Source organism: Chiloscyllium plagiosum, unplaced genomic scaffold (assembly GCF_037043375.1).
Source record: "Chiloscyllium plagiosum isolate Xiang-an unplaced genomic scaffold, Cpla_swu_hap1 HiC_scaffold_1, whole genome shotgun sequence".
Classification (NCBI taxonomy): domain Eukaryota; kingdom Metazoa; phylum Chordata; class Chondrichthyes; order Orectolobiformes; family Hemiscylliidae; genus Chiloscyllium; species Chiloscyllium plagiosum.
This window is the reverse complement of record NW_028270139.1, coordinates 18,970,049-18,997,365: the sequence shown is the minus strand read 5'-3', so window position 1 is coordinate 18,997,365 and position 27,317 is coordinate 18,970,049. Positions and strand designations below refer to the sequence as shown.

Sequence of the window (27,317 nt, the reverse complement as noted above, 5' to 3'; positions counted from 1 at the left end):
ACGGTCCATTTCAGAAAAAGGGCACAAGGTGAAATCACCACATAATTTTACTTGCTTTAGTAGCTTTCAAGGCCTACGATTTTACTTCGATCCTAGATTTGATGAGACGGACATTGCTTTTTACAAATGAAACGCACAGTGATACCATCTCTCATTTTAGTTTAGGTTTTAAGTCAACATTGAAAGTCAATTTTTGTGAATGAATGAATTCCTTTGGTCTAAAGCGCCATGTACTTGCATCATCTGTATGCTTTTCCAATGACCAAAACTGCATTCTGTTCCCTTGCATGACTTGTTTAAAACATCAATGCAAGTAAAAATACATGGCTTGAAATTATAAATAAAAAAGCATGATCATCTTGATGGGAATCTACTATAGTCCCCTCAATAATCAGGGAAATTGAGGAGCAAATACTTAGAGAGATCTCAAGGATATGTAAAAATAACAGGGTTGCAATAGTAAGAGATTTTAATTTTCCAAGCATTGACTGGGAATCCCATAGTTTTAAAGCTTTGGATGGTGAGATATTTGTTTAATGTGTTCAAGAAAATTTTCTTTATTAAAACTTAATGAAGAGAATGAGCACAACTTGACCTCTTGGGAAATAAGGAAGGGCAAGTGGCTGAAGTGTAAATAGGGGAACACTTTGGGACTAGTGCTTGTAATTCTATATGTTTTAAAACAGTTATGGAAAAGAATAAGCCTTTCATAAAAGCTAAAATTCTCCATTGGAGTAAGGCACATTTTAATTGTATGAGACAGGAGCTTTCAAAGATTGGTTGGAGTAGACTTATCGCAGGCAAAGGGATAACTGACAAGTGGGAGGCTTTCAAAAGCGTGATAATGAGAGTTCAGAGACATTGTGTTCCTGTTAGAGTGAAAGGTAAGGCTGGTAAGATTAATGAACAATAGATGAATAAAGATATTGAGGTTCTAGTCATAGAATCGTAGAGATACCAGTGTGGAAACAGACCCTTTGGTCCAACTTGTCCATGCCAACCAGATATCCTAAATAAGTCTAGTCCTATTTTCCAGCATTTGGCCCAGACCTCTCTAAACACTTCTTATTCATATAGCCATCCAGATGCCTTTTGATGTGTTGTAATTGTACCCACCTTCACCATTTCCTCTGGGAGCTCATTCCATACACACACCAATCTCTGCGTGAAATAGTTGCCCCTTAGTTCCCTTTTAAACCTTCCCCCTCTCACCACAAACCTATACCATCTAGTTTTAGGCCTCCCTCACCCTAGGGAAAATACCTTCTTTATTTACTCTCTCCATGCCCCTCATGATTGTATAAACCTCTGTAAGGTCACCCCTCAGCCTCCAATGCTTCATGGAAAATAGCCCCAGTCTTTTCAGTCTCTCCTATCGCTCAAATCCTCTAGCCTTGGCAACATCCTTGTAAATCTTTTCTGAATCTTTTCCAAGTTTTACAACATCCTTCCTAGAGGAGAGGGTACAGAATTCCATGCAGTATTTCAATAATGGCCCAACCAATGTCCTGAACAGCTGCAAAATAACCTCCTAACTCCTATACTCAAATCTTTGCACAAACTTTGAATCCTATACTCAAAGCTCTGACCAATAAAGGAAAGTAAAGCAAATGCCTTCTTCACTATCCTATCTATCTGTGACTCCACTTTCAAGGAGCTATGAACCTGCACTCCAAGGTCTCTCTCTTCAGCAAAATTCCCCACGACCTTACCATTAAGTCTATTAGTCCTGCCCTGATTTGCCTTTTCAAAATGCAGCACCTCACATTTATCTAACTTAAACTCCATCTGCCTCTCGTTGGCCCATCTGATGAAGATCCCATTGTACTCTGCTGGTACCTTCTTAGTTGTCCACTACACCTCCAATTTTGATGTCATCTGCAAACTTACTAACTATACCATCTATGTTCACATCCAAATCATTTACATAAAGGATGAAAAGCAGTGCACCCAGCACCGATCCTTGTGGCACTCCACTGGTTACAGGCCTCCAGTCTGAAAAACAAACCTCCACCATTACCCTCTGTCTCTTATCTTTAAGCCAGTTCAGTATCCAACTGATTAGTTCATTCCATGCAATGTAACCTTGCTAACCAGTCTGCCATGAGGAACCTTATCGACTGCCTTACTGAAGTCCATATCGATCACGTCTCGCGCTCTGTCCTCATCAATCCTCTATTACTTTTTAAAAAAACTCAATCAGGTTCATGAGACATGAACCCTCCCATGCACAAAGCCATGTTGACTATCCTAATCAGTCCTTGCCTTTCCAAATACATGTAAGTCCTGTCCCTCAGGATTCCTTCCAACAACTTGCCCACCACCGATGTCAGGCTCACTGGTCTATAGTTCACTGGCTTTTCCTTACCACCTTTCTGAATTGAATTGAATTGAATTTATTGTCATGTGTACAGAGGGACAGTGAAAAGCTTTGTCTTGCGAGCAGTATAGGTAGATCACAGAGTTAAACAGCGTAGATAAGTAAATAATAGGTAAACAGCGGCAAAAACAAAAACACAGGTAAAGGTGAATGCTAAGAGTTTGTGAATCCATTCCATATTCTAACAACCGTCGGGTATAAACTGTTTTGAAACTGGTGCATGTATTCAGGCTTCACGCCAATAGTAGAGGTTGTAGAAAAGCATTGCCAGGGTGGGATGGATCTTTTGAGAATGCTGGTGGCCTTTGCTTCCCAGCTGGCCTGATAGATTCTGTAAATGGGAGATTGGCCTTTGTGATTGCCCAGGCTGAGTTCACCACTCTCTGTAACTATCTCTGATCTTGAATGGTACAGTTGCCATACCAGGTAGTGATATATGCAGACAGAATCTCTCGATGGTGCACCCATAAAAGTTGGCAAGGGGATTCGCTGTCATGCCAAATATCCTCAGCTGCCTGAGGAAGAAGAGATGTTGTTGTGCCTTTGTAACCAGTGCGTCCACATGAAGAGTCCAAGAGAGCTTGTTGCTGATGTCCACTCCCAGGAGCTTGACACTCGCCACTCGTTCCGCCTCTGTGCTGTTAATGTATAGGGGGACATGAGTAACATCCCGCCGAAAGTCAATTGAGTTCCTTGGTTTTGCAGCATTGAGAGTTAGATTGTTCTCAGTGCATCATTTTTCGGTCTTCCACCTCCCATCTGTTTCGTTGCCATCTGAGATTTGACCGACTGTGGTGGTGTCATCAACGAACTTGTGAATGGCATTAGTCTGGTATTTTGTGATGCAGCTGCTCTCTTCAACACCTCCTGAAGTGACAGGCTGACAGCCAAGTGCCAACTGTAACAAGTTCTCATTGAGAATGTGTTAAAAGATTGCCCCCTCATTTCATTTAGGTTCATTTCATTGTGGTTACTACTATTCTTAAACAGTGGCACTACATTAGCCAACCTCCAGTCTTCTGATACCTCACCTGTGACTATCGATGATACAAATATCCCAGCAAGGGGCCCAGCAATCACTTCTCTAGCTTCCCATAGAGTTCTACAGTACACCTGAACCAGTCCTGGGGATTTATCCACCTTTTTGTGTTTTAAGACGCCCAGCACCACCATTTCTGTAATATGGACACTTTTCAAGATGTTACTGTTTATCTCCCTACATTCTATATCTTCCATCTCCATCTCCACAGTAAACACTGATGTAAAATACTCATTTAGTATCTCCCCCATCTCCTGTGATTCCACACATAGACGGCCTTGCTGATCTTTAAGGGACCCTATTCCCTCCCTAGTTACCATTCTGTCCTTAATATATTTTTGAAATTCCTTTGAATTCTTCTTAACCCTATTTGCCAAAGCTATCTCATGTCCCCTTTTTGCCCTCCTGATTTTCTTCTTAAGTATACTCCTACTGCCTTTATATTCTTCTAGGGAATCATATAATTTCTGCTGTCTATACCTGACAAATGCTTACTTTTTATTCTTGACCAAAACCTCAATTTCTGTAGTCATCCAGTGGTTCCCTATGTCTACCAGCCTTGCCTTTCACCCTAACATGAACATAATGTCTCTGGACTCTCGTTATCTCATTTTCTTTGAAGACTTCCCATTTTCCCGCCGTCCCTTTACCTGTGACTATCCAGCCCCAATCAACTTTTGAAAGTTCTTGCCTAATTCCGTCAAAATTTGTCTTCCAATTTAGAACTTCAACCTTTAGACCCGGTCTATTCTTACCCATTGCTATTTTAATACTGATAGAATTATGGTCACTGGCCCAAAGTGCTCCCTCACTGACACCTCAGTCACTTGCCTTGCCTTATTCCCCAAGAGTAGGTCAAGATTTGCACTTTCTCTAGTAGGTACGTCCACATACTAAATCAGAAAAAAGTATTTTAAAAATGATATATTAAGTATTGTGGGCGGCACGGTGGCACAGTGGTTAGCACTACTGCCTCACAGCGCCTGAGACCCAGGTTCAATTCCCGCCTCAGGCGACTGACTGTGTGGAGTTTGCACGTTCTCCCCGTGTCTGCGTGGGTTTCCTCCGGGTGCTCCGGTTTCCTCCCACAGTCCAAAAGATGTGCAGGGTCAGGTGAATTGGCCATGCTAAATTGCCCGTAGTGTTAGGTAAGGGGTAAATGTAGGGGTATGGGTGGGTTTCGCTTCGGCGGGTCGGTGTGGACTTGTTAGGCCGAAGGGCCTGTTTCCACACTGTAATGTAATCTAAATCTAAATCTAATGTAATCTAAATCTAATCTAATCTAAAGTATAAACAACTGAGACAAAATTAAACCCTGGACTATCAAAGTGTAGAGGCATTCTTAAGAGGGAAGTCAGGAAGGCAAAGAGGGAATATGAGAGAGTCTTGACAGATAAGGTTAAGGACAATCCAAAGAGTTTCTGCAAATATATTAACGGCAAAAGAGTAACCAGAGATAAATCACTTTAACGATCACTGAGGCCTTCTCTGTGTTTAACCTCGGGAGATGGGAGAGATATGAAATGAATATTCTGGGTCAGTTTACTGTGGAGAAAGAAATGGAGGCTAGGGAACTCGAGGAAGTATGTATTGATGTTTTGAAAACCGTTCACATTACAGAAGAGGAGGTGCTGAGAAAACAGAAAGGTGAATAAATATCTGGGACCTGATCAAGTGTATCTCAGAACGTTATGGGAAGTTAGGGAGGAAATTGCGGAGCCCCTAGAGTCTGTAACCACAGGTGAGGTGCCAGAGGACTAGAAGGTGGCTAATGTTGTGCCTTTATTTCAGAAAGGTTTCAAGTCTGGAACTATAGGATTTACACACATTTGGAGACGCAGGGACTGATGAGTGATAGTCAGCATGGCTTTGTGCATCTATAAAATTACAATTACAGGATAGCATGGTGTGTTAGCAGAACATTGTCCTTTCACACTCCTAAACCTGGTTGTAATTGTACCTCTGTTACAATGAAAGTCTGCTCTGTCTGAAATCTCCTAAGTGAAATGAGGGAGCAATCTTTTAACATGTTCTTGATGAGAACTTGTTACATTTGGCACTTAGATGTCAGCTTGTCACTTTGGGAGGTATTGAAGAGAGCAGCTGTGATAGTACAGCAACAGATGGTTTTTTGAAATTAGGTTTAAGTAGCAATGCAATAAAGGGCAAGTAGAGACCGAGTGTAAGGCAGACCATCAGTGCCGCATTCTCTCTGACCGTGTTTGAGTGATAATGGTAAATCGTGCCGTTTTTCAAAGTGTTGTTACTCGTCAGTTTGTCATGCATGAATGCAAGTGTAGCATATTAGCATATGTTAATTTTAAATTTGAATTTCATCAAAAAATGACTTCAGTTTCACAAATATTGCTTCGAATAATATTTTCGAATCTATCCAATTCGATATAACCAGGTGAGGATGAATCATGACAACCCTTTTTTTTAAACTTTCTCTTGTTTAGTCACAATTTTTCTCCCCAGTGCATAGCTATTACACTTCAGTTTAATTAATTGACCAGATCAGAAATGAAGGAGAGTCTGTTCCAAGGTTTTCTTGACTGGGAGTGAAATTTTATTATCCACTCCCCTGAAAAAGTAATAAAACACAGCATTGAACTTAACCGGTATGCAGGTAATGAGTTTACAAAGAAGGGGGGTGGTGGTGTTTGGTATGTGTGGGAAGGTGAGGTAGTTACAGTTAAAATTGTTTTAGCATCTTTAAGGTGTGAGATCAAAAGAGCTGAGTTCGACTCTTTAGCTGTTGCTGTCCTTGGCAAATCATTCTTGGTGAATCATTGTTATTGTTCCAATTTGCTTTTTAGTGGCTTTGTTTGACCTTGAGGGGGATTAAAACACAGAGAGAGAGAGAGAGAGAGAGAACCTTCCAGCATCCTTGCTCTTGTGAGCACACATTATCTTTTCTGTCTCTGCTCTGTTGCACAGAGCAAGCTGCTGAAATATAGTTCATTTGTATATCCACAGTGCGGCTCCATTATCCTTTTCAAACAGAACACTCCACAGGTAACCTATAATCTCTAGTATATGAAGTAATCATGCAAGTGTGAGTAACAGAAGATATGCAAATTTCTTGTTGCCTCACTGAGTTTCTGTTCCTTTTGATTAAAAATGTTAATTCTGAGCAGCTGATTTTATATGTTCCATGTGGTTGCCTGGGCTTTTCAGGTGATTATAGCAGCTATTTTAAGTCAGCAATGTCCTTTTATTTAAAACCATTAAAAGTTGAATGCTGAATGTTAGATATTAACAGTCCTTTTCCTTATGAATGCAACAATATAAAGATGCCTTAATACAATTGCTTATATATAAAGTGATTTGTCAAATTTTAAAATATTTCGATGCTATCCCATTGACAATATTGGCCATTCTCTTGTGTTAACCACTGGTTTTGTGCTGCTATTATTCTGTAGGATTTGTGTCCGGTGTGTAAACATGGTGTACGATATCCTGGGCACTCTGGGCTTGCAGTTTATTCTGGCATTAGCATGCAGTGGGAAAATCAGCAGCTCTTTTCATACCCTGTCTGACTTGCTTTATTGTTGAAGTCAAGTGAGTTACTGATTCATTATTGCTTGTGGTACACTACCTTTTGAAGACTGGTTTATTCCCCTGTGAATCAACTGATGGCAACACAAAAACTTCTTCAATATTGCACTATTTTGTAATCTTTTCAATGAAAATTTGTTTTGTCATTCTCTTCTTTCTTGACCAGCTCCCTGATATTGAAAAAAAGTTCTGCTGCTTTATTATCATTTTACATTACCTCCCAACCAGGCTGTTTAACTCTGGGGGCGGCGCAGTGGCTCAGTGGTTAGCACCGCTGCCTCTCAGCACCAGCGGGTTCGAGTCCCACCTTGGGCGACTGTCTGTCTGTGTGGAGTTTGCATATTATCCTCGTGTCTGCGTGGATTTCCTCTGGGTGCTCCAGTTTCCTCCCACAATCCAAAGATGTGCAGGTTAGGTGAATTGGCCATGCTAAATTGCCTGTAGTGTTAGGAGTGTTAGTCAGGGGGAATGGGCCTGGTGGGTTACTCTTCAGAGGGTCGGTGTGGACTTATTGGGCCGAAGGGCCTGTTTCCGTACTGTGGGGAATGGAATGGTCATAAGCATGTGTGATTTTTTTTTTTTGGTTGGTTTCCACAATCTCCATAACCAAGTTGCTAATACCTCAGGAGCTGAGGTTCAGGTCTGCTCACAGCCCTTTGTCACCAATAACAGTCTCTGTGAGTAGCCAAACAATCTGTTGACTGCACCTACTGTCCTTTCCCGATCGCAGCTTAGGCCGACATTATGAATGCATGCAAAACAGCACTTTTCACTGTATTTCGATACATGTGACAGCAATCAACCAATGGGACAGCACTGCTCCCTTATAGCACTAGGGTCCCAGGTTCAATTACACCTTTGGGTGACTGTCTGTTTGAAGTTTGTACATTCTCCCCATGCCTCCGGGTGCTCTGGTTTCCTCTCACAGTCCAAAGATATGCAGGTTAGGTGAATTGGCCATGTTAAATTGCCTGTAGCATCCAGAGATGCGCAGGCTTGGTAGATTAACCATGGGAAATGCAGGGTTACAGGGATGAGATAGGGGGTGGGTCTGGGTGGGATGCTGTTCAGAGGGTCGGTGTGGACTTGTTGGGCTGAATGACCTGCTTCCACACTATAGGGATTCTATGATTCTAATCAATCAACTGTCTCGACCAAACATCCAGCATAATTTGCAGCAGTCCAGAGACATGGTGAGCAGAATAAATCCCTGGAGGTGATGCTGAGTATGGCACTAGCTTTTATAAACTCCCCAGTAGACAGTTTAAATAGTTCCTGAGGTGGCTGAACCTCAGAATATGTGCAAAATTGCTTATTGTTTTCATCTGCCTTTTGCCTTACAGGGGAGCCAGAATTTAAATATGTTGGCAACATGCACGGGAACGAGGCAGTGGGGAGAGAGCTCCTTGTCTTCTTGGCACAGTATCTGTGCAATGAATATCAAAAAGGAAACGAAACAATTGTCAGTTTGATCCACAGCACGCGGATACACATCATGCCTTCCATGAATCCTGATGGCTTTGAGAAAGCAGCTTCACAGGTAAGCAGAGACACTGGACTGAATCCTAACTCCAAAATAAAACCAGTTGAGTTCCGGCTGTGTCAGATTAAAATGGAAAAGAACAGAAGAAAGAATCTGCCTTACTTCTAAAGGGACAAGGGATAGATGACCAATCCTTATGTAGGAGGAGGCTTGGTAATTTAAATATTATAATAGTGCTGCCTTCTTTCATATTGTCAGTGATTCAGTTCTTAAACTGGGTCAGTTGGGTTTTCCAGGTCTCTGAAAGCATGACCAATGTGAGAAGGACTCAATCCATGAAAGTTAGTGGCTTTCTAGCACTCCCTGTGGGCCAGGAGGGACAGAGCACTTCCTCCAAGTGCAGAGAGATATTCATCAAACTCTGCACTATGGCCTAGCTGTTTCAATTGCCATGGGAGTGGGTCTGTCCCTCCGTCTGCTTTACCCGCAATCAGGCAGTGCTTCGCTCATGATCACCATCTGCTTCACCACTTCAGCGAGGATTATCCATTAGCCCTGTCCCACTGTGACCAGTACCGACGAGTCAGCAACACCACCACTCTTCCAACCCCGCACAGAGTTAGCTTCCAGGCTTAAATCCAAGTGTTGCAACAGAACAACCTTCACACCCAACTCACTGATATGTCACTTCTGTGGAATGATGGCCAATTGGCTGGGAAATACTGTGCTCAGAAACATTCAGTTTTCACTCGCGATGAGTGATATTTGACAAAAAAAAAACAGATTTTATTTTCCTCCGTGCATCTGAAGGTAATTGTATTGTACTGGAATGCAGTTTAGCAAATTGGACAAAATTCCATTTTCCCTTGCCAAAACCAATCATTTTCTGATCTGGTCGCTATACCTGCACTTTTCCAGTTTGGATCCAGACAGGTATTCTTTCCCAGCCAGACCAGAGTTGGCAATAGCAGCTGTACTGCAACAACTCAGTATGAACTGGAGATAAGTGTGGGCCCTGCTACCTCTGTACAATACGTGGTTCCATACTTGCTGCTGGGAAACCTGACTATCAGATTCTGACTACGGCAAAAGCTGCAAATAGAACATAGAACAGGACAGTACCGTACAGGTCCTTCGGGCCACGCTGTTGTGCTGAGCATTTATCTTCATCTAAGATCAACCTAACCTACACACCTCTCAATTTACTGCCCTCCATGTGCTTGTCCAGCAGTCGCTTAAATGTCCCTCATGTCTCTGACTGTACTACCACCACTGGCAGTGCATTCCACGCACCCTCCACTCTCTGCGTAAATAACTTACCTCTGACATCTCCCCTTTACCTTCCTCCAATCACCTTAAAATTATGACCCCTCATGACAGCCATTTTGGGGAAACATCACTGGCTATCTACTCTCTATCTATGTCTCTCGTTACCGTCTACACCTCTGTCAAGTCACCTCTCTTCCTTCTTCTCTCCAGTGTGAAAAGCCCGAGTTCACACAACCTCTCTTCATAAGACAAGCCCTCCAATCCAGGCAGCATCCTGGTAAATCACCTCTGCACCCTCTGTAAAACATCTACATCCTTTCTGTAAAGAGGCGACCAGAACTGGATACAATATTCTAACTATTTTGTAAGCAGGGTTGTATAGACCTGCAGCAAAACCTCGCGGTTCTTAAACTCAGTCCTTCTCACATCCTTGCACAATCTTTAAAGTTTTAAAAAAAAAATAATGCTGGTCATTTTCTACATTCTCTCCTGGTCATTTTCTACATTCTCTCTCTCTCTCTCTCTCTCTCATTCTCTCTCTCTCTCTCTCTCTCTCTCTCTCTCTCTCTCTCTCTCTCTCTCTCTCTCTCTCTCTCTCTCTCTCTCTCTCTCTCACTCACTCTCTCTCTCTCTCTCTCTCTCTCTCTCTCTCTCTCTCTCTCTGAGTTCCACTTGTGCCATTTACAGTTTGACCTCAATTTCTTCTCTGCACATCCAATCTCATTCCCCTTATCCTCACTTTAACATCAGCTTCCAACTATGTACCAAAGGTGTTGCAACATTCTATTACGTAGCACCTTCAATGTAGAAACATACAGCAACACACTTCAGAGAGGCAGTTGGAGAAACACAAAGCTGTCATTAGCAGGACTGATGAAAAGCTTGATTAAAGAAGTGAATTTTAATAATAAATATTTTTGTTGAAAAAACATTTTAGTTTTTTTTTACAAAATTACAAAACCCATATGAAATAGTATGACAGCTTTATAATATTATAGCAATAATAGAAAACAAACTACTACTCTACTCCACGGAGTACAGAAACCAAAAAAAACCCTATAAAAACTACAGTTCAATAAACAACCAAGGAGAAAGAAGAAAAAATAAATAAACAGATGAAATAAAATTAAACCAAGTTATAACAAGGTAACTTAAATGATATTCAATTAAATTACTACACTCAGCACAATCTCAAGACAGCTCCCGACCAATAGTAAGGAGCAATAGTAAGCAGACCCGTATTTGTTCGGGATTCTTCCTCCCAGAGGCCCCCAAACTGACAGACACAGTCCTCACGGCTAAACAAAGGCCCTGAGTAATATAGCCGATTATATCTACATCAATATCATTCAAAAAGGGCCGCCATGTTCTGTAAAACAATTCTGTTTTCTGGTGCCCCACATTCATAAGGAAGTCTGGGGGATGTGTTCCATGACTATCCTACACCAACTCGAGAGCCCTGAGGGATTCTCTGACACCCAGCTCATTAGAATGTTCTTCCTCACGCAAAAAGAAAGAATATTAAACAATTTCATCCCATGCGCATTCAGGGAGGGAAGATTTGGGAAACCCAAAAGGAGGGATACTGGATCCAATCTAACCTCAGTTCCCAAAACCTTTACCAAAGCACTCGCTATGTCATCCCAATACCTGGAGATCGTGTGGCATGACCACAAGCAGTGAGTAAGAGTACCAACGTCCATTTTGCACTTGGGGCACATTGGGGACACTCCTGTATGGATTTTTGTGAGCTGTTCTGATACCAGGTGAGTCCTATGGAGTACCTGCAGTTGAATAGCCTGGGTCCTATTATAAATCAAACTCTTCCTAACATTTTCTCAGATATCCTCCCATTTTAATAATAGTCTTAAATGATGTTCCCCCTCAGTTGTTGTGGGGAGTGGTGTGGATGTGTACTGCCTGAAAGATATGACTTCCTTCTATGTGAATTAATGCATGGACAGCTGCACAAAAACAAATTGAAAAGGCATCATGCATTCCATGCACAATTAAATTTTAGGAGGAATATTCTTCTTAAAGAAGGATAGATACTGAGCTTTTTTAATCAGTCGTGGGATATGGGGGGGTGTTGGCTGGGCCAACATTTATTGTCCATCCCCAGTCGCCCTTGAGAAGATGGTGTGAGTTGCCTTTCTGGACAGCTGTATTCCATTTGGTTTAGATACACCCACGATGCCTTTAGTGCTGATTTCAGAGGGTATTCCAAAGCTTTCAGTCAGGATAATGAAATCACGGTCAGGCAATGTTCAAGTGAACGAAAATCCAGAACTCCAGTGACACAACAGTCTTAGAGTTTCTTGTGCTAGAGAGGTTTACAGGGATAAGCAGTTGGCAAGACCTCGAGTGATTGCAAGAACCATGTAAGAATATTAAATTTGACGTCTTGGGAGAAAAAGCACACACTTGGTGAATGAAACCTGGTTCAGGTTTGTAAGCAGGCCAGCAGAGTTTTCAATGAGCTAAGAGAAGGGGGATATCAAGGAGGGCGGCTCAGTGGTTAGCACTGCTGCCTCACAGAGCCAGGGACCCAGGTTCGATTCCAGCCTTGGGTGACTGTTTTGTTTATGTGGAGTTTGCGTGGGTTTCCTCCGGGTGCTCCAGTTTCCTCCCACAATCCAAAAATGTGCAGGTTAGGTGAATTGGCCATACTAAATTGCCCGTAGTGTTCAGGTGTGAAGGTTGGGTGCATTAGTCTGGGCTAAATGTAGTATAGTAGAGGAATGGGTTACTCTTCAGAGGGTCGGTGTGGGCTTGTTGGGCTGAAGGGCCTGTTTCCACACTGTAGGGATTCTATGGATTGGTCCTGGAGGAGGAAGAGGCATAGATGAAGAATTTGGGAGTAGGTATCAAGATTGGTTAATGCTATGGGAGTTGTCTTTCCTTATTGAGAGGATATGGAATTGAAAGTTCAGCTCAGGGTCAGGTAGAATATTGAATCTCTAAACAGTCATTTACAGTCAGAGATAGTGGCTAGGAAAGTGGATGGAACTGGTGTCATTGGGTCCTCCCATGGCTAGATTATAAGGAGAGATGTAAAGGAAGGGAAAGAGATGGAGATACTTACAGATAAAATGTAGGACCTAGGCAGCCGAAGGCATAGCTGCTAATGATTAGATTAGATTCCTGACAGTTTGGAAACAGGCCCTTCGACCCAACAAATCCACACCGACCCTCCGAAGGGTAACACACCCAGACCCATTTCCCCCTGACTAATGCACACTATGGGCAATTTAGCACGGCCAATTCACCTGACCTGCACACCTTTTGGATTGTGGGAGGAAACCGGAGCATCCAGAGGAAACCCACGCAGACATGGGGAGAATATGCAAACTCCACACAGACAGTCGAGGCTGGAATTGAACCTGGGTCCCTGGTGCTGTGAGGCAGCAGTGCTAACCACTGTGCCGCCCTGGAGGGATCATGATCTTGGATGCTCAAGATGCCAAAGTTAGAGGAGCGTGGTCAACTCAGAGGAATGTGGGATCTGATGAAATTACAAAGATAGGGACATCTGTGGCTACAGAGCGATAGGAGGAAAAGGATTTGAATGTAAAATCTCGGAGTGATTTGATTTAGTGCTGATGTAAATCACTGAGCATTGGGGCTCCATGTGAACAGAACTGGATTTTAGTTAAGGTAAGGGAGACTCGGTTTTGATTGTGTCTTGTATTATTTGCATCTTGAATTGTAGAAACACTACATACAGAGCTTCTGCTTATTCAAAAGTGTAAACATTTGTGCTAACTTTGGCAGCACAGAAACTGACAATTGGAACGATACAGAGATGCACAAGGAAAACCGGCAGATTTGTGAAGCATTAAAGGGCTCTTGTAGAGCAGTGGTAGTGTCCATATCTCTGAACCAGGAGGCCTGGGTTCAAGTCCCACCTGCTCTAGAGGGGTGTCAGAACAGGCTGATTGAAATACCTAAATCTTACAATACATAGTCAGGCAAATTTGGTTCTACCACCATCTAGTGGACGACCATGTTCCTAACACAAAAAAGCCTGACAAGAATCTGAATGAAGGTGGTGTCAGGCTTACACTGCACTTGGATAGACTTGTATGAATACTAGAGGTGGAACTTTCATATTTTTATTGTCATGTTTTGCTGAGTGAGATTCATGGCGCAGGGTCCACTGTGGCTCAGAGTGACTTTTCCCACAAAATCCTCCACTGTCTACTCGTTAACTGTGCTGGATATGTGTACATATCTGCACTCCACCATCAATGTAAACTGAGAGGCGCGGGGAGGTGGTGGGTGGGGGATATCAAGCGACTTCGATCTCACTCCAGGACCCCTTTCTCTCGTGAAGGTTAGGACAATGTCAGCAGGTACCCAGAGGGAGGAGGAAAGACGTACAATATCCCCCGAAGCTGCTTCTCAGGATACTGCAGAGATGTCCTGACCCTTGATAAAAAGCGGTTCACTATCGACTCACTGATCACAATCCAGCTCTACAAACATTTTCTTCAGGGCCAATGCCTTTACACGCAGGCACTTAAAAAAACGATGTTCCCAGAGGAAGGATTTCCTACTTTAATTCCTTTGTGTGGCAATTCTGCTTTTATTTCATCGTCTAATTATAACAAGCCAATAAGCTAACTGCACAGTAACTTTTATTTTAGCATGTCTACTTCAGACCTTGTCCCATTTCTTTACTCTAGTCTGTTTCCTTTTTGGAAACCTTGTTCCTGTTCATTCTATCTCATATTTGAATTTCGCATCATAGCCAACCCCACCACTGTTCCCATGGAAAAAAAATGTCAATGAGTTAAATTTGGGTTATTCTGCATCACTTGTAATTTTGGATTTACTTTAATAGTACCAGTATTGTTTTTGACACAGCCTTTCCCCCTAATGACCTAATTATGTATGAAATACTTGACAACACCTCCATGACTAAATGTTGTTGTCTTTGGATTCTCAAAGGCCTGATGGCCTGACACTCTGCATTTTGGAAGCAATTTGCATCAGATTTTCTTCCGTCAGAGTTTAGTCCATTACATCCAGGTTCTTCCCACGTTCTCTGTCTGCTTTTGTTGACTGCTGATCCTCTGGACCTTTTTTCTCTCCACAGCTGGTTAGTGGGTTGTTTAGGCAATGCCGGATCTGAACCATGTCCGATGACGAGGAGTCCTGTCCTCTTTTTGATCCTGCTTAATATCAATGAACTCTTTTACTTATAGTCCAATCGTATTCACACTTCCTTCATTGTAGTTTTTTTTCCCCAGTGTAATCACTGCTTTGTCACACCATGATCCTTCATGCCCTTTGACAAAACGGCCATCTTATGCTTCTTTAAATACTTCAAAGGCACTATTTCTCCCAAATCTAACAAATCAGTTCTTGTTCATTCCCTTTGATGGATCTACTCTTAGTTCCTCATTGCTCCTTGTATTCCTGGCCTTGCAATCATCTCTGACCTCATTGGAATTCTTACAGTGCCTCCGTCTTTCAGGGGGTTTAATTATGTGTTCACTTCAAATGCTTGCTTCTCCTTTTTAAGGTTAAAACTTGCGTCTGTCTAAGAAGGTCTTTAACAATTCTGTCGCAGTGCAGCATGGAAGGAACAAAAAGCTTGTTCTCTGTTAGGTGACTCTCCTTTCAACTACACCCTTCACCATAACCTTTCATACTACTTTATATTCCGATTTTAGTAAAATATGTCCTTTTCAAAGTAAGATTAAAAGTGCAATTAAACAATTACTCGTCATCTCAATGCCTATGCCTAATTTTCAAGAAATGTTTGGTTTCTGTCTTACAGCTAACTTCAATTGTGTGCAGTAGTACATTTTTATGTAGCTTTTCCTCGCCTTGTTTTTTTTTCCCTCTGTAGACCGGTGATCTGAAGGATTGGTTTGTGGGTCGTACCAATGCACAAGGAATAGACCTCAACAGAAATTTTCTCGATCTTGACAGGATTGTCTATGTGTATGAAAGAGAAGGGGGGCCTAACAACCATCTCCTGAAAAATATAAAGCTTTCTGTGGACAGAAACTCCAAGGTAGGGAGATGACTACTGGGATGTGGGACAAAGTAGCTGCTCCTGACGAACGAGAAGCTTGATAAATTGTCCCAAACCTTTCTTCTTATGTTGTTATGTATGGAACTGTTTGGGCAGAAGATTGTCTTTGTTTTTATACACCCCAGTTTTATCTCTTTCAAAAGCATTAACACATTAACAACAGAAAGCACTAAAGCCAGAAACATTACGTAGAGTTAGGACAATAGTGAACCTGAAAGTGCCTGATTGTTCCATCCATTTGTTCCAGTAACCAGGAGAGGTAGATGCAGCCTTGATAAGATCTGGGTTGGCTCATGTATCTCCTATGCGTGTTGTAGTATGAAATAACAATAGATAAAACTGGAAACACTCAGCAGGTCTAGCAACATTTGCAGTGAGAAACAAAGTTAATGTTTCAAGCTGATGACCCTTCATCAGAACACCAATATTCCCCACTTAGGTCGAGTGGAGCTCCAATTATGACCAGGTTACTTAATATTAAATCTTAATTTTCTCTTTCTCAGCTTTCCCATCTCCTTCAACTTTCTTGAAATTAAAAAAAAAATTGAGTTTTAAACTCCTTACTTGGTGTTTCCAGTAGGCCATTCCACAGAGGTTATTGAGTTTCATTAAACCTTGCTTTATTATTTTGTGGTGTCACCTCTATCAGGGGAGGTGGAAGGTAGAAACCAACACCTCAGGAAGTCATTAAAAATCACGTTTCCTGAGGTTGCCCTTAGTTGCCAAAGTTTCAGCAGTGGAGGCCCGAGAAGAAGCTGATTAGCTGGCATGTAATCTGACATCGGAGCTAAAGATAAAATTTTAAAAATTAATAAGTTATCTATGCTCTGCAAAATTTTTAATAATCCACGTCTTGCACTTAACCTTCATATAATGTGATAGTTTTGCACCATATCACGTAATACGTAAACACACAAAAAAAATAGGAAGTCTGTTTTTATGGAAGGGCAGGTTGATTTAAATCTATTTGATGGATTCTTGGTTGAATTTCCATCTCTGTTGGGGAGCCTGCCTCAATATGCAGGGCAACAGGGAATGTTGGGAGCAACTGGTAACTGGTTCCGAAGACCTTGCTGCATTATAGCATGGTGTTGGCCTCTCAGACTTAACCCTACCTTTTCCAAATCACTGCAATTACATTCATAAACTAGGAACTTTAAATTTCAAATTCCTGTCTTCACTTTCAAAGATAAGGTCAGTGAGAGCTGTTTTGGGGAACGTGATGTACTGTAACTTCAATGGAAAATCTTGCGCTAGGTCACCAGAACAAAGGGCACAATCTTAAACTGAGGATTAAGACATCCTGGAGTTAAATTACCAAGTACCTTTTTCACGTCAAAGATAGTGGAAATTTGAAATTCCTTCATATTGGAGACTCTGTATCTGGGATTGACACATTTTAAAAATTAATTATCAAAGAACTAAACGTTGATAAATCGAGCATGGGGTGTTTCTAGTTGCAAGTTATTTAATATATTCTGATTAGGAAGAATAAATACGTTTTGGTGTTGATTTGTTCAGGTTTGTAATTAGGTAATAGTCGCAAACCATTTATATCAATTTTCCCAGCTTATATTGTATAACATGTTTGAAAGTATCAGTTGTAACATAGAAAGAAATCTGCACACTCCTGTCAGATGGTGTGACTACAACGCCACCTCTCTGTTCTTTACCATTGTCTGATGTGGGAGGTCAGTCCACCTTGAGAACTAATAAATACATTACATTTAGTTGGCCTAAGGAAATAAAAATGGCAGTCTACTCTGAGTTGCTTATTAATGATAGACTGCTACTCTGTTGTGAGTTTCCCTCATTCCTGTTATTGCTATCGAAGTTAGGCTTGCTGTGGGCAGAGGTATTTCATGGTAAGCTCTTTTTATATTGCTCTCATGTTGTGTGCGACTACCAACATGTCCCATACAGCCAGTGGTCTCACTACAGTAAACTTGTCGGATTTGCTGAGGCTGACAGTTGGAAAAATGTATTTTCTACGCTTCAGAATCCTATAACACAAGCACAGCAGTATAGCAATATACAAGTGAGATTTAGTGTAGTGAATGTGATGGGAAAATCAACTGTAAGCTGGAATTGCTGAGATTCTTAACACGTTTTATTGCAGTGACTGGTTGGTTGAACTTATCATTCTGCCTAATTTGCTAACATTGAATTCATGTAGACCAATAGAGTAATAGAGTCAGTATGAAAATGGACCCTTCGGTCCAACTTGTCCATGCTGACCAGATAGCCTAAGTTAATCGAGTCCCATTTACCAGCACTAGGTCTATATCCCTCTAAACAAAAGTGAGGACTGCAGGTGTTGGCGATTTAGAGTAGAGAGTGTGGCGCTGGAAAAGCACAGCAGGTCAGGCAGCATCCGAGGAGCAGGGGAATCAATGTTTTGGCAAAAGCCCTTCACTATTCATATACCCATCAAGATGCCTTTTAAATGTTGCAATTGTACCAGCCTTCACCACTTCCTCTGGTAGCTTATTTAATACACGCACCACTCTCTGCATGAAAAAGTTACCCCTCAGGTCCCTTTAAAATCTTTCGCCTCTCACTCTAAACCTATGCCCTCTAATTTTGGACTCCCCTATCCTGGGGAAAAGACCTTGGCTTTGAGCAATAGTGTAATATGCTGATAGATGTGTACAGGCATGGAAGGTGCCTTTGTTTATGATAATGGATATGACTGGATGAAAAGCAGTGTGTGCTGTGCTTATTCACATTTGAATTTATACTCAACCAGTCCATTAGGTGGGGTATTTGCTCTGTGTTCATCTCAAACCACAGAGCTTTCTTCCACATTGCTGAAGCAGTCGACTGTTCTGGTTGTATTAAGAGACTGAGTGGCTGAGAATTAGAGAAATAAATCTTTGCTTAAAAAAGAATGCCATGGTACAGTAATGGATTAATAGTGAAATAAAGATTTTTAGAGCAGCAAACACCAAACTCTTGTGGTAAATAACCCATGTTCAGGAGTCTTCACTTAAACTCAACGTATGTGCATATTAAAGTATTTTCTTTACTGCCCATAATTGAGGATAATCTTGTATAAACGTGTCATGCATGTTGTACTGAGAGAGTTTTATTCCCACAGCTTGCACCGGAGACCAAAGCCATCATTCACTGGATCATGGATATCCCATTTGTTCTCTCAGCCAATCTTCACGGTGGTGATGTCGTTGCGAATTATCCCTATGATGAGACTCGCACTGGTAAATACAAAATAAAACTGACGATAAACAATGTTTGCCAGACAGTTATAAAACATGAAAGACAACAAAATAAAGCCATGATGGCCTCTCTCGGGGTTACTGTCTTGATGTCAAGTCCAAAGACTGTCAGGGGGCAGCAGAGAATAGGACCTTGCAATGTTTCAGAGGGGGGAGCAAATAATTTCCATCCCACCACCTGAAGTTTGTACAGCAGACATTATCAGGCATGTTCCAACACAATTGTTTTCTGTCATGCACGCTTGTCACTGGGGCAAAAAATACCAAGTTGATTTTTCAGAATTTTCTTGTTCTGGTAACTTTGCTTCTTTTGGATTTTCTCAGTGTTACAGTTCTAGAAATAAGTTTTTGAAAAAAGAATATCATTTGACGGATGTCGTAAAAGTGGAGGAATAGGGATTACCAAATTAATTCATTCACCTTATGAAACCTTAGCTAATGGTTTTCATAGAACTTTGGACAATTTATGTCGGTGAATGTGGCTACTTCATGAAATTGACAAATATAATATTTTGAGGTGCTTTTTAGACATTGTTCTTTTAAAAATTCAGTTTTCAGACAAAGTTAGTTGTGTCTAAACTTGAAACTCTCATGTTTGCCTTTTCCCTTTATATATGTATGCAATTTGTTTCTTTTTGTTCCTCTTTCCCTGATGTTACATGCATCCTGATATCAAAGTAGGCTTCATTGAAAAGTAGTTATTTCTGCTATCAAACAAACTATTGTTCCTGCTATTATGGTTACGTATCTAGAAGAAAAGCCTTGAGAATTTGCTTTGTTTATGTAGAAGTGATTGTAGACAGACATAACATTGTAATATTACGTATTCAATATTGTAAACATTAAGATATGTTGATGCAAAGAGAAATCCAAATAGATTATCAGGGACTAACCAGGGATAAAGAAAGCTACCAAGTGAGCATGTTATCTCAAAAAATGCCTGTGTTTCCCTCTTGTGCACAGTGTTCCTTTTGAGACTAATAGCAGACTGACCTTGATAACATTAGTGATTAGTTTACTTAAAATCCTCCATGTGCCGGCACAGTTAGCAATGAAGAGTTTGATTTGCGATCTTATTTGATATCACTGTTAAACTGCAAATTAAGGTTTGATTCAGATTGTTACATTGAATTGAAGTGACCATGACTCAAAAAATATGGCCCTTGGATGCTGAATAACTCCTCATGATGTCAACATGGTATTCAGAAAGTGCACTCACATTATAAGGCAGCTCTGCACAATCCATTATATTGACTAAAGGTTGGCATCCATTGTTCAGACCTAAACCAATTTGAATTCATTGTGTATGTCAGAAAACTGTTTATTGGCTTTCAAATACCTTTAGTACCTCATCCAAGTGACCATTCTTTGTAATTACTCCATTATTACAAACTATAATAAATCATAACTTTACTTTTAAAATTGCACATATGCACATAATTGTACCAAGAAACATTTGCTCACTCTAATGTTAGTTCAAGTTTGATTTGACAGAAGAAGCAAGAAGGATGGTGAAATATGGAAAAGCAAATGTGTGGAGATCAGCAATGGAGTTTCTGAAATCCTTTACCTCCTGAACAGCAGAGATCAAGAAAACATTTTCTGTTGAATTGATACATTTATTGCAACAGTTTTTAAAAAAATCCCCATCTCATGCCTTTCCATTCTGTTCACGCCATCCCGTTTCTTCTCATATCCTACCTTCCCTCCCACCCTCTCTTCTTCTGCCTACCCTATTCCATTCCATCCTTCCAACACTGACCCATTTCAACCTTATTTCAAATCTTCCATGCCATTGCAGCCCCCTCCCATGCTGTCCTATCCATGCCACCTCATCCTCCACTCCAATGCCACCTATCCAGTCCTTTCTTTGTGCTCCCTTCCATCCCACCACCCTTTCTCTCTTGCTGACCCAGTATCTCCCCCCGCCCACCAACATCACCTCCCATGATGTTTACTCCTTGCCTGCTTCTCCACCTCTTTACCTCCTGTGCCAAACTCCTTCCTGTCAAGCCACTCTTCATCAGTAGGCAAAAGTGAGGACTGCAGATGCTGGTGATCAGAGTAAAGATTAGAGTGGTGCTGGAAAAACGCGGCAGGTCAGATAGCATCCGAGGAGCAGGAAAATCAACATTTCGGGTAAAAGCCCTTCATCAGGAATGAAGAGCGCTTCTCACAGATTGCTTTAGGGAACATCTCCGGGACACCCGTACCAATCAAGCCAACAGCCCCGTGGCTGAATATTTCAACTCCCCCCTCCCACTCTGCCTAGGACATGCAGGTACTGGGCCTCCTCCACCACCTCTCCCTCACTGCCCGACACCTGGAGGAAGAATGCCTCATCTTTGGCCTTGGAACATTTCAACCGCAGGGCATCGAGGTGGACTTCACCAGTTAGCTCATTTCCCCTCCCCCTATCTTACCCAGTTCCAACCTGCCATCTCAGCACCATCCCCATGACCTGTCCTACCTGCAAATCTTTCTTCCCACTTATCCGCTCCACCCTCTTCTCCAACCTATCACCTTTACCCCCACCTCCATCCACCTATTGCACTCTTAGCTACCTTCTCCCGAGCCCCACTCCCCTCCCATTAACCCTCCACCCCGAAGGCTCCGTGCTTCATTCCTGATGAAGGGCAGTTGCCAGAAAAGTCGATTTTCCTGCTCCTTGGATGCTGCCTGACCTGCTGTGCTTTTCCAGCACCGCTTTAATCTTGAATCTTCATCAGTCATCAGGGCTGGGGAGTGGCAACAGCAGGGTACTGGAGCCCAGTAAGTGAGGGCAAACTCTGCATCCCTGTCAGCTATACAACAAAGATTAGGATCGGATTCCATTTCCTATGCAATGTTATACTTTTGTTTTATTCACTCATGGGATGTGGCTATCACTGGCTGGACCAGCTGGCTCATCCCTAGTTGCCCGTGAGAGGCTGGTGGTGAGCTGCTGCCTTGAACTGCGGTCCTCATGCTATAGGTTGACCCACAATGCCATTAGGGAGGACATTCCAGGATTTTGATCCAGCGACAGTGAAGGAACGGTGATATATTTCCATATCAGGATGGTGAGGGGAACTTGCAGGTGGTAGTATTCTGCTGCCCTTGTCCTTCCAGATGGAGGCGTTTATGGATTTTGATGCTTTCAGGTTCACACCTTTGAATTTCCTCTTGGGACACTAGCTCATAACTGAGAACCAGTGGTGAGTACAAGTATGCATGTACTATGCTCTGCCTGCCAATTTAACCCACATACCAGTCAGAGTGTTCACACAATAAGGACTATTATTATATAATATTATTTAGATCTCATATCATGGGCCAAAGTAGGGTCTAATCAGTCCACAACCGAGCAACTCCATGTGCAAATCCAATATAATGTTTGTGCAGTGAGCTGAGCCACAGTGAATCAGTTAATTGAGCTTAGTTTACATAGTATCCTTAATTTCTGTTAAAAAATATTGTTTGTATTATAAGAGCATTCGTGTTCATTCAAGCAGATTGCTTCAAAAATGGATCCTTGTTTCTTGCAGGTTCTACCCATGAATATAGTGAGTGCCCAGATGACAAGATTTTTAAAAGCCTGGCTGAGGCATATGCTTCTTTAAATCCAGTCATGTCTACTCCCAATAGACCACCATGCCGTCAGAATGATGATGATACCAGCTTTATTGATGGAATAACCAATGGAGGAGCGTGGTACAATGTTCCAGGGGGTAAGTGAAAATGCATTTATGGAGGGCATGTTTTTGGACAGTGCAGTCAAATTCAGTCCTCTGTAATAGTTTTCCATCTGTACTTTACTTTACTTTATTATTGCGCTTAGTTACATAACTCTCAGCAGAACTGCTACAATTTCTTGTCCTCATGATGTTCCAGAGGCTTTGACTTTCAAGCCTCTTGAAATTTGTTTGGTGGGTTAATGAGGAAACCAGTTTCCATATATCTACAAATAGGAAATGTGATTAGTGGCATGTTCACCTGCTTTTTGTTTCTTTTGTGGTCAGTTCAGTTGAGGAATGAATTGAGCCAGGATGCCATTAGTAAACCAATCTCTTATTTGATCTTCATATCCACCTCATAAGGCAGGCGGCGCCTCTGTTTACAGTTATCTCTGTCATTCCCCAATCCCTCAGTACCAACGTGTGATTTTGCTCTACATTAAGTGCTAAAGTTGTGGGAAGCTGATTTCACAGTGCAATTTTTGCTGAACTCCTGACTAAACCCAACCACCAAAAAGCCAGATGTTATGCAGCCATTGTACACTTGGTAGGGCATTAATTGGCACCAGGTGAAACTATCACCCTCATCTGGGGAGAAAGTGCTGGTTTTTGAGAGCTGCCAGACATTTACATTTACCCAGCAGTGCCAGGTTTGAGCAGTGACCATTCCTGGGATTTGAACGAACCCCATTGAAGTGGAGACTGGACTTTAGGTAAGTGCTGGATATTGGGGAGGCCTGGCTGGCAAGCCTTAATGAGGGAATGGGAGATGTTAGGGTGAGAGGGGAAAGATATAAAAGAGACCTAAGGGGCAATGTTTTCACGCAGAAGGTGGTATGTGTATGGAATGAACTGCCAGAGGAAGTGGTGGAGGCTGGTAAAATTACAACATTTAAAAGGCATCTGGATGGGTATATAAATAGGAAGGGTTGGAGGGATATGGGCTGGGACTAGATTGGATTGGGATATCTGGTTGGCATGGGCAAGTTGGACTGATCTATTACCGTGCTGTACATCTCTATGTCAGTCAGGCTTGAGAGGCTGGGAATATAGTTAAATGGGATGTATGAATTTGTGAGGAGTTGGGGGGAGTGCCACTGGGCACAGCAAACTTTCAAAGGAAGTCTTGCCAGCCACTTGCTTGATCAGTAAACGTTGCCAGACTAGCCACATGGCATGGAACGACTTCTATCATGGGTAAAATAGAGGCAAGGGGAGGAGGCAGTTGGCCATTAATTGGCTACTTAAGGGTCAGAATAGGTCCTGGAGCGGGATGTTCATCTGACCCCCATCGTTGGTTCCTGTAAAATGGGAGACATGCCCGGGTGAGCAGGAGGTCAATGGGCAGGGCATGTGATGCATTCTAATGAGCCTCCCCCACATTCACGCATGCTGTATGGATCTCATTGGTTCTGTAAAATCTAACCCTTAGAGTGGGCTTTGAAGCCACAACCTTCTGACTCAGGTGACAGGTCAATGAACTAAACCAGTTGAACCAAAGTCTCTCACTTGCGGTTAAATTTGGAGTGTACAGAACTTGCAATGTTTCTTGATTGTGTCTTCAATTAGAAAATCAGCAGCTACTACATTGGCAGCTGATTCTCTGAATTAGACTTTTTTTGAGCAGAGCAGTACCAGGCACGGATTTAAAATCTGCCACATTCACCCTTCTTTGTACATTCGTATTGTACCTCCTTGCAGTTGACTTGTGGCTGGTGCTGTAGCAGTCCGCATACCCTGTCTGTCCACTGTTAACTTTGAGCTTTCTGATTAAGATCTCACAAAGGTTCTACCTTTTACATTAAGAAAGGAAAGGTTAAGTGGATGTTGAGTGTTTTAAAAACAGGAATGAATAATGGAAATGCTTCATGAGTTGCTTTAAAGCCTATCGAGAACTAACATTCTACTTGCGTAACATTTAGTGTTATGACTTAACAGGTTAAAAATTTGACCAGATTATATGTGTGTAAAATAATGTTTCAGCAGTAATGTCAGAATAGGCAAAAAAAAACTAGTCAAAATATTATGGTTAGTATTGTGTTTTTTTTTTCCTTCTCTTCTGTTATTTTTCAAGAAATTTGGTGGCATAGAGTCATAGAGATGTACAGCACGGAAACAGACCCTTCGGTCCAACGTCCATGCCGACCAGATATCCCAACCCAATCTAGTCCCACCTGCCAGCACCCAGCCCATATCCCTCCAAACCCTTCCTATTCATGTACGCATCCAGATGCCTTTTAAATATTGCAATTGTACTAGCCCCCACCACTTCCTCTGGCATACACGTACCATACACGTACCACCCTCTGCATGAAAAAGTTGCCCTTTAGGTCTCTTTTATGTCTTTCCCCTCTCAACCTAAACCTATGCCCTCTAATTCTGGACTCCCCCACCCCAGGGAAAAGACTTTGTCTATTTATCCTATCCATGCCCCCTTTTTTTTGAGAAGACTTTAGCTCATGTTGAAGTTCTGGATGTAGGTTTGCTCACTGGGCTGGAAAGTTTGTTTTCAGATGTTTCATCACCATACCAGGTAATATCATCTGTGAGCCTCTGAATGAAGCCCCTCATGATTTTATATACCTCTATAAGGTCACCCCTCCGCCTCCGAAACTCCAGGGAAAACAACCCTAGCCTATACAGCCTCTCCCCATAGCTCAAGTCCTCCAACCCTGGCAATATCCTTATAAATCTTTTCTGAACCCTTTCAAGTTTCACAACATCCTTCCGATAGGAAGGAGACTAGAATTGCACGCAATGTCCCAACAGTGGTCTAACCAATGTCCTGTACAGCTGGAACATGATCTCCCAACTCCTGTACTCAGTACTCTGACCAATAAAGGGATGCATACCAAACGCCGCCTTCACTATCCTATCTACCTGCGACTCCACTTTCAAGGAGCTATGAACCTGCACTCCAAGGTGTCTTTGTTCAGCAACACTCCCTAGGACCTTACCATTTAAGTGTATAAGTCCTGCTAAGATTTGCTTTTCCAAAATGGAGCACCTCGCATTTATCTGAATTAAACTCCATCTGCCACTTCTCAGCCCATTGGCCCATCTGGTCCAAATCCTGTTGTAATCTGAGGTAACCCTCTTCGCTGTCCACTACACCTCCAATTTTGGTGTCATATGCAAACTTAGTAACTGTACCTCTTGTGCTTGCATCCAAATCATTTACATAAATGATGCAAAGTAGTGGATTGTGTTCTTAAAAAAACAATATTGTTATTACTAAAAGAAACTGGGCCGTTTTTAAAAAGAAATGGAGAGTGCATTGCCATGGTACTTCTGCATGTGTAGGAAACCTCCTAGCCAACCTGGCCAAAGTAATTGTGTAATTGTGACCCTTGTTGTACCTATGCATCATTTCTCACACAAGGGATCACTTATACATGGGAAGTGAGAATGAGCATGAAACGAAAACCACTTTTAGTATTACCATGCTAAGATGTGATAGGAGTTTACACATTGTGGATGTGTAGATTGGCATGGTTATCAAAAATGTCAAACTGACCGAGTCAGAATAGCAAAGTCTAATTCCTATTCATTTGAAATTGAAATCCCATTAGACACTATTTCGCAACTCACCAAAGCAGCCAATTTACTTTAAAGATTGGAGGAATATACAGAACAATTTTGGTTATCTGAACATCAATTATCTGAATTTCGGGTTATCCAAGTAAGATCTCACGGTCCTGTAAATTGTTATGAACTCCATATGAAAACGCACTCTATGAGAGACGCTGACCCACAATCTCTCACGGGACCATCCACCAGGATGAATGCTGTTCTTTTGTAATCGCGCATTAACAACAACAGCTCTCTCTCTCCCACACTCTCTCTCTCCCACACACACACAGTCACTCACTCACTCATTCTCTCTCTCTCTCTCTCCTCCCTCTCTCTCCCCCCCCTCTCTCCCCCCCTCTCTCCCCCTCCTCTCTCCCCCCCCCTCTCTCTCCCCCGTCTCTCTCCCCCCCTCTCTCTCCCCCCCTCTCTCTCCCCCCCCCTCTCTCTTCCCCCCCTCTCTCTCCCCCCCCCTCTCTCTCCCCCCCTCTCTCTCCCCCCCCTCTCTCTCCCCCCCCTCTCTCTCCCCCCCCCTCTCTCCCCTCTCTCTCCCCCCCCTCTCTCTCCCCCCCCTCTCTCTCCCCCCCCTCTCTCTCCCCCCCCTCTCTCCCCCCCTCTTCTCCCCCCCCCTCTCTCCCCCCCTCTCTCCCCCCCCCCTCCTCTCCCCCCCTCTCTCCTCCCCCCCCTCTCTTCCCCCCCCTCTCTCCCCCCCTCTCTCCCCCCCTCTCTCTCCCCCCCTCTCCCTTCTCCCCCCCCTCTCTCTCCCCCCCCTCTCTTCCCCCCCTCTCTCTCCCCCCCCTCTCTCTCCCCCCCCTCTCTCCCCCCCCCTCTCTCTCCCCCCCTCTCTCCCCCCCTCTCTCTCCCCCCCCTCTCTCCCCCCCCCCTCTTCTCCCCCCTTCTCTCTCCCCCTCCTCTCCCCCCCCCCCTCTCTCCCCCCCCCCCTCTCCCCCCCCCCCTCTCCCTCCCCTCCCCTCTCTCCCCCCCCCCCCTCTCCCCCCCCCTCTCTCCCCTCCC

The 27,317-nt window shown here is 42.7% G+C and overlaps 1 protein-coding gene across 1 annotated transcript in view; it reads left to right on the top strand.

Annotated features, from left to right (window-relative positions):
- The window catches only part of cpe (carboxypeptidase E), a 110,478-nt gene that overhangs the window by 60,430 nt on the left and 22,731 nt on the right, over positions 1-27,317 (top strand). Inside the window, exons 2-5 of the mRNA XM_043698482.2 lie at positions 8,324-8,520; positions 15,593-15,760; positions 18,882-18,999; positions 22,545-22,727. Of these exons, the coding sequence (XP_043554417.1) occupies positions 8,324-8,520; positions 15,593-15,760; positions 18,882-18,999; positions 22,545-22,727 (666 nt within the window). The remainder of the gene's footprint in view (positions 1-8,323; positions 8,521-15,592; positions 15,761-18,881; positions 19,000-22,544; positions 22,728-27,317) is intronic.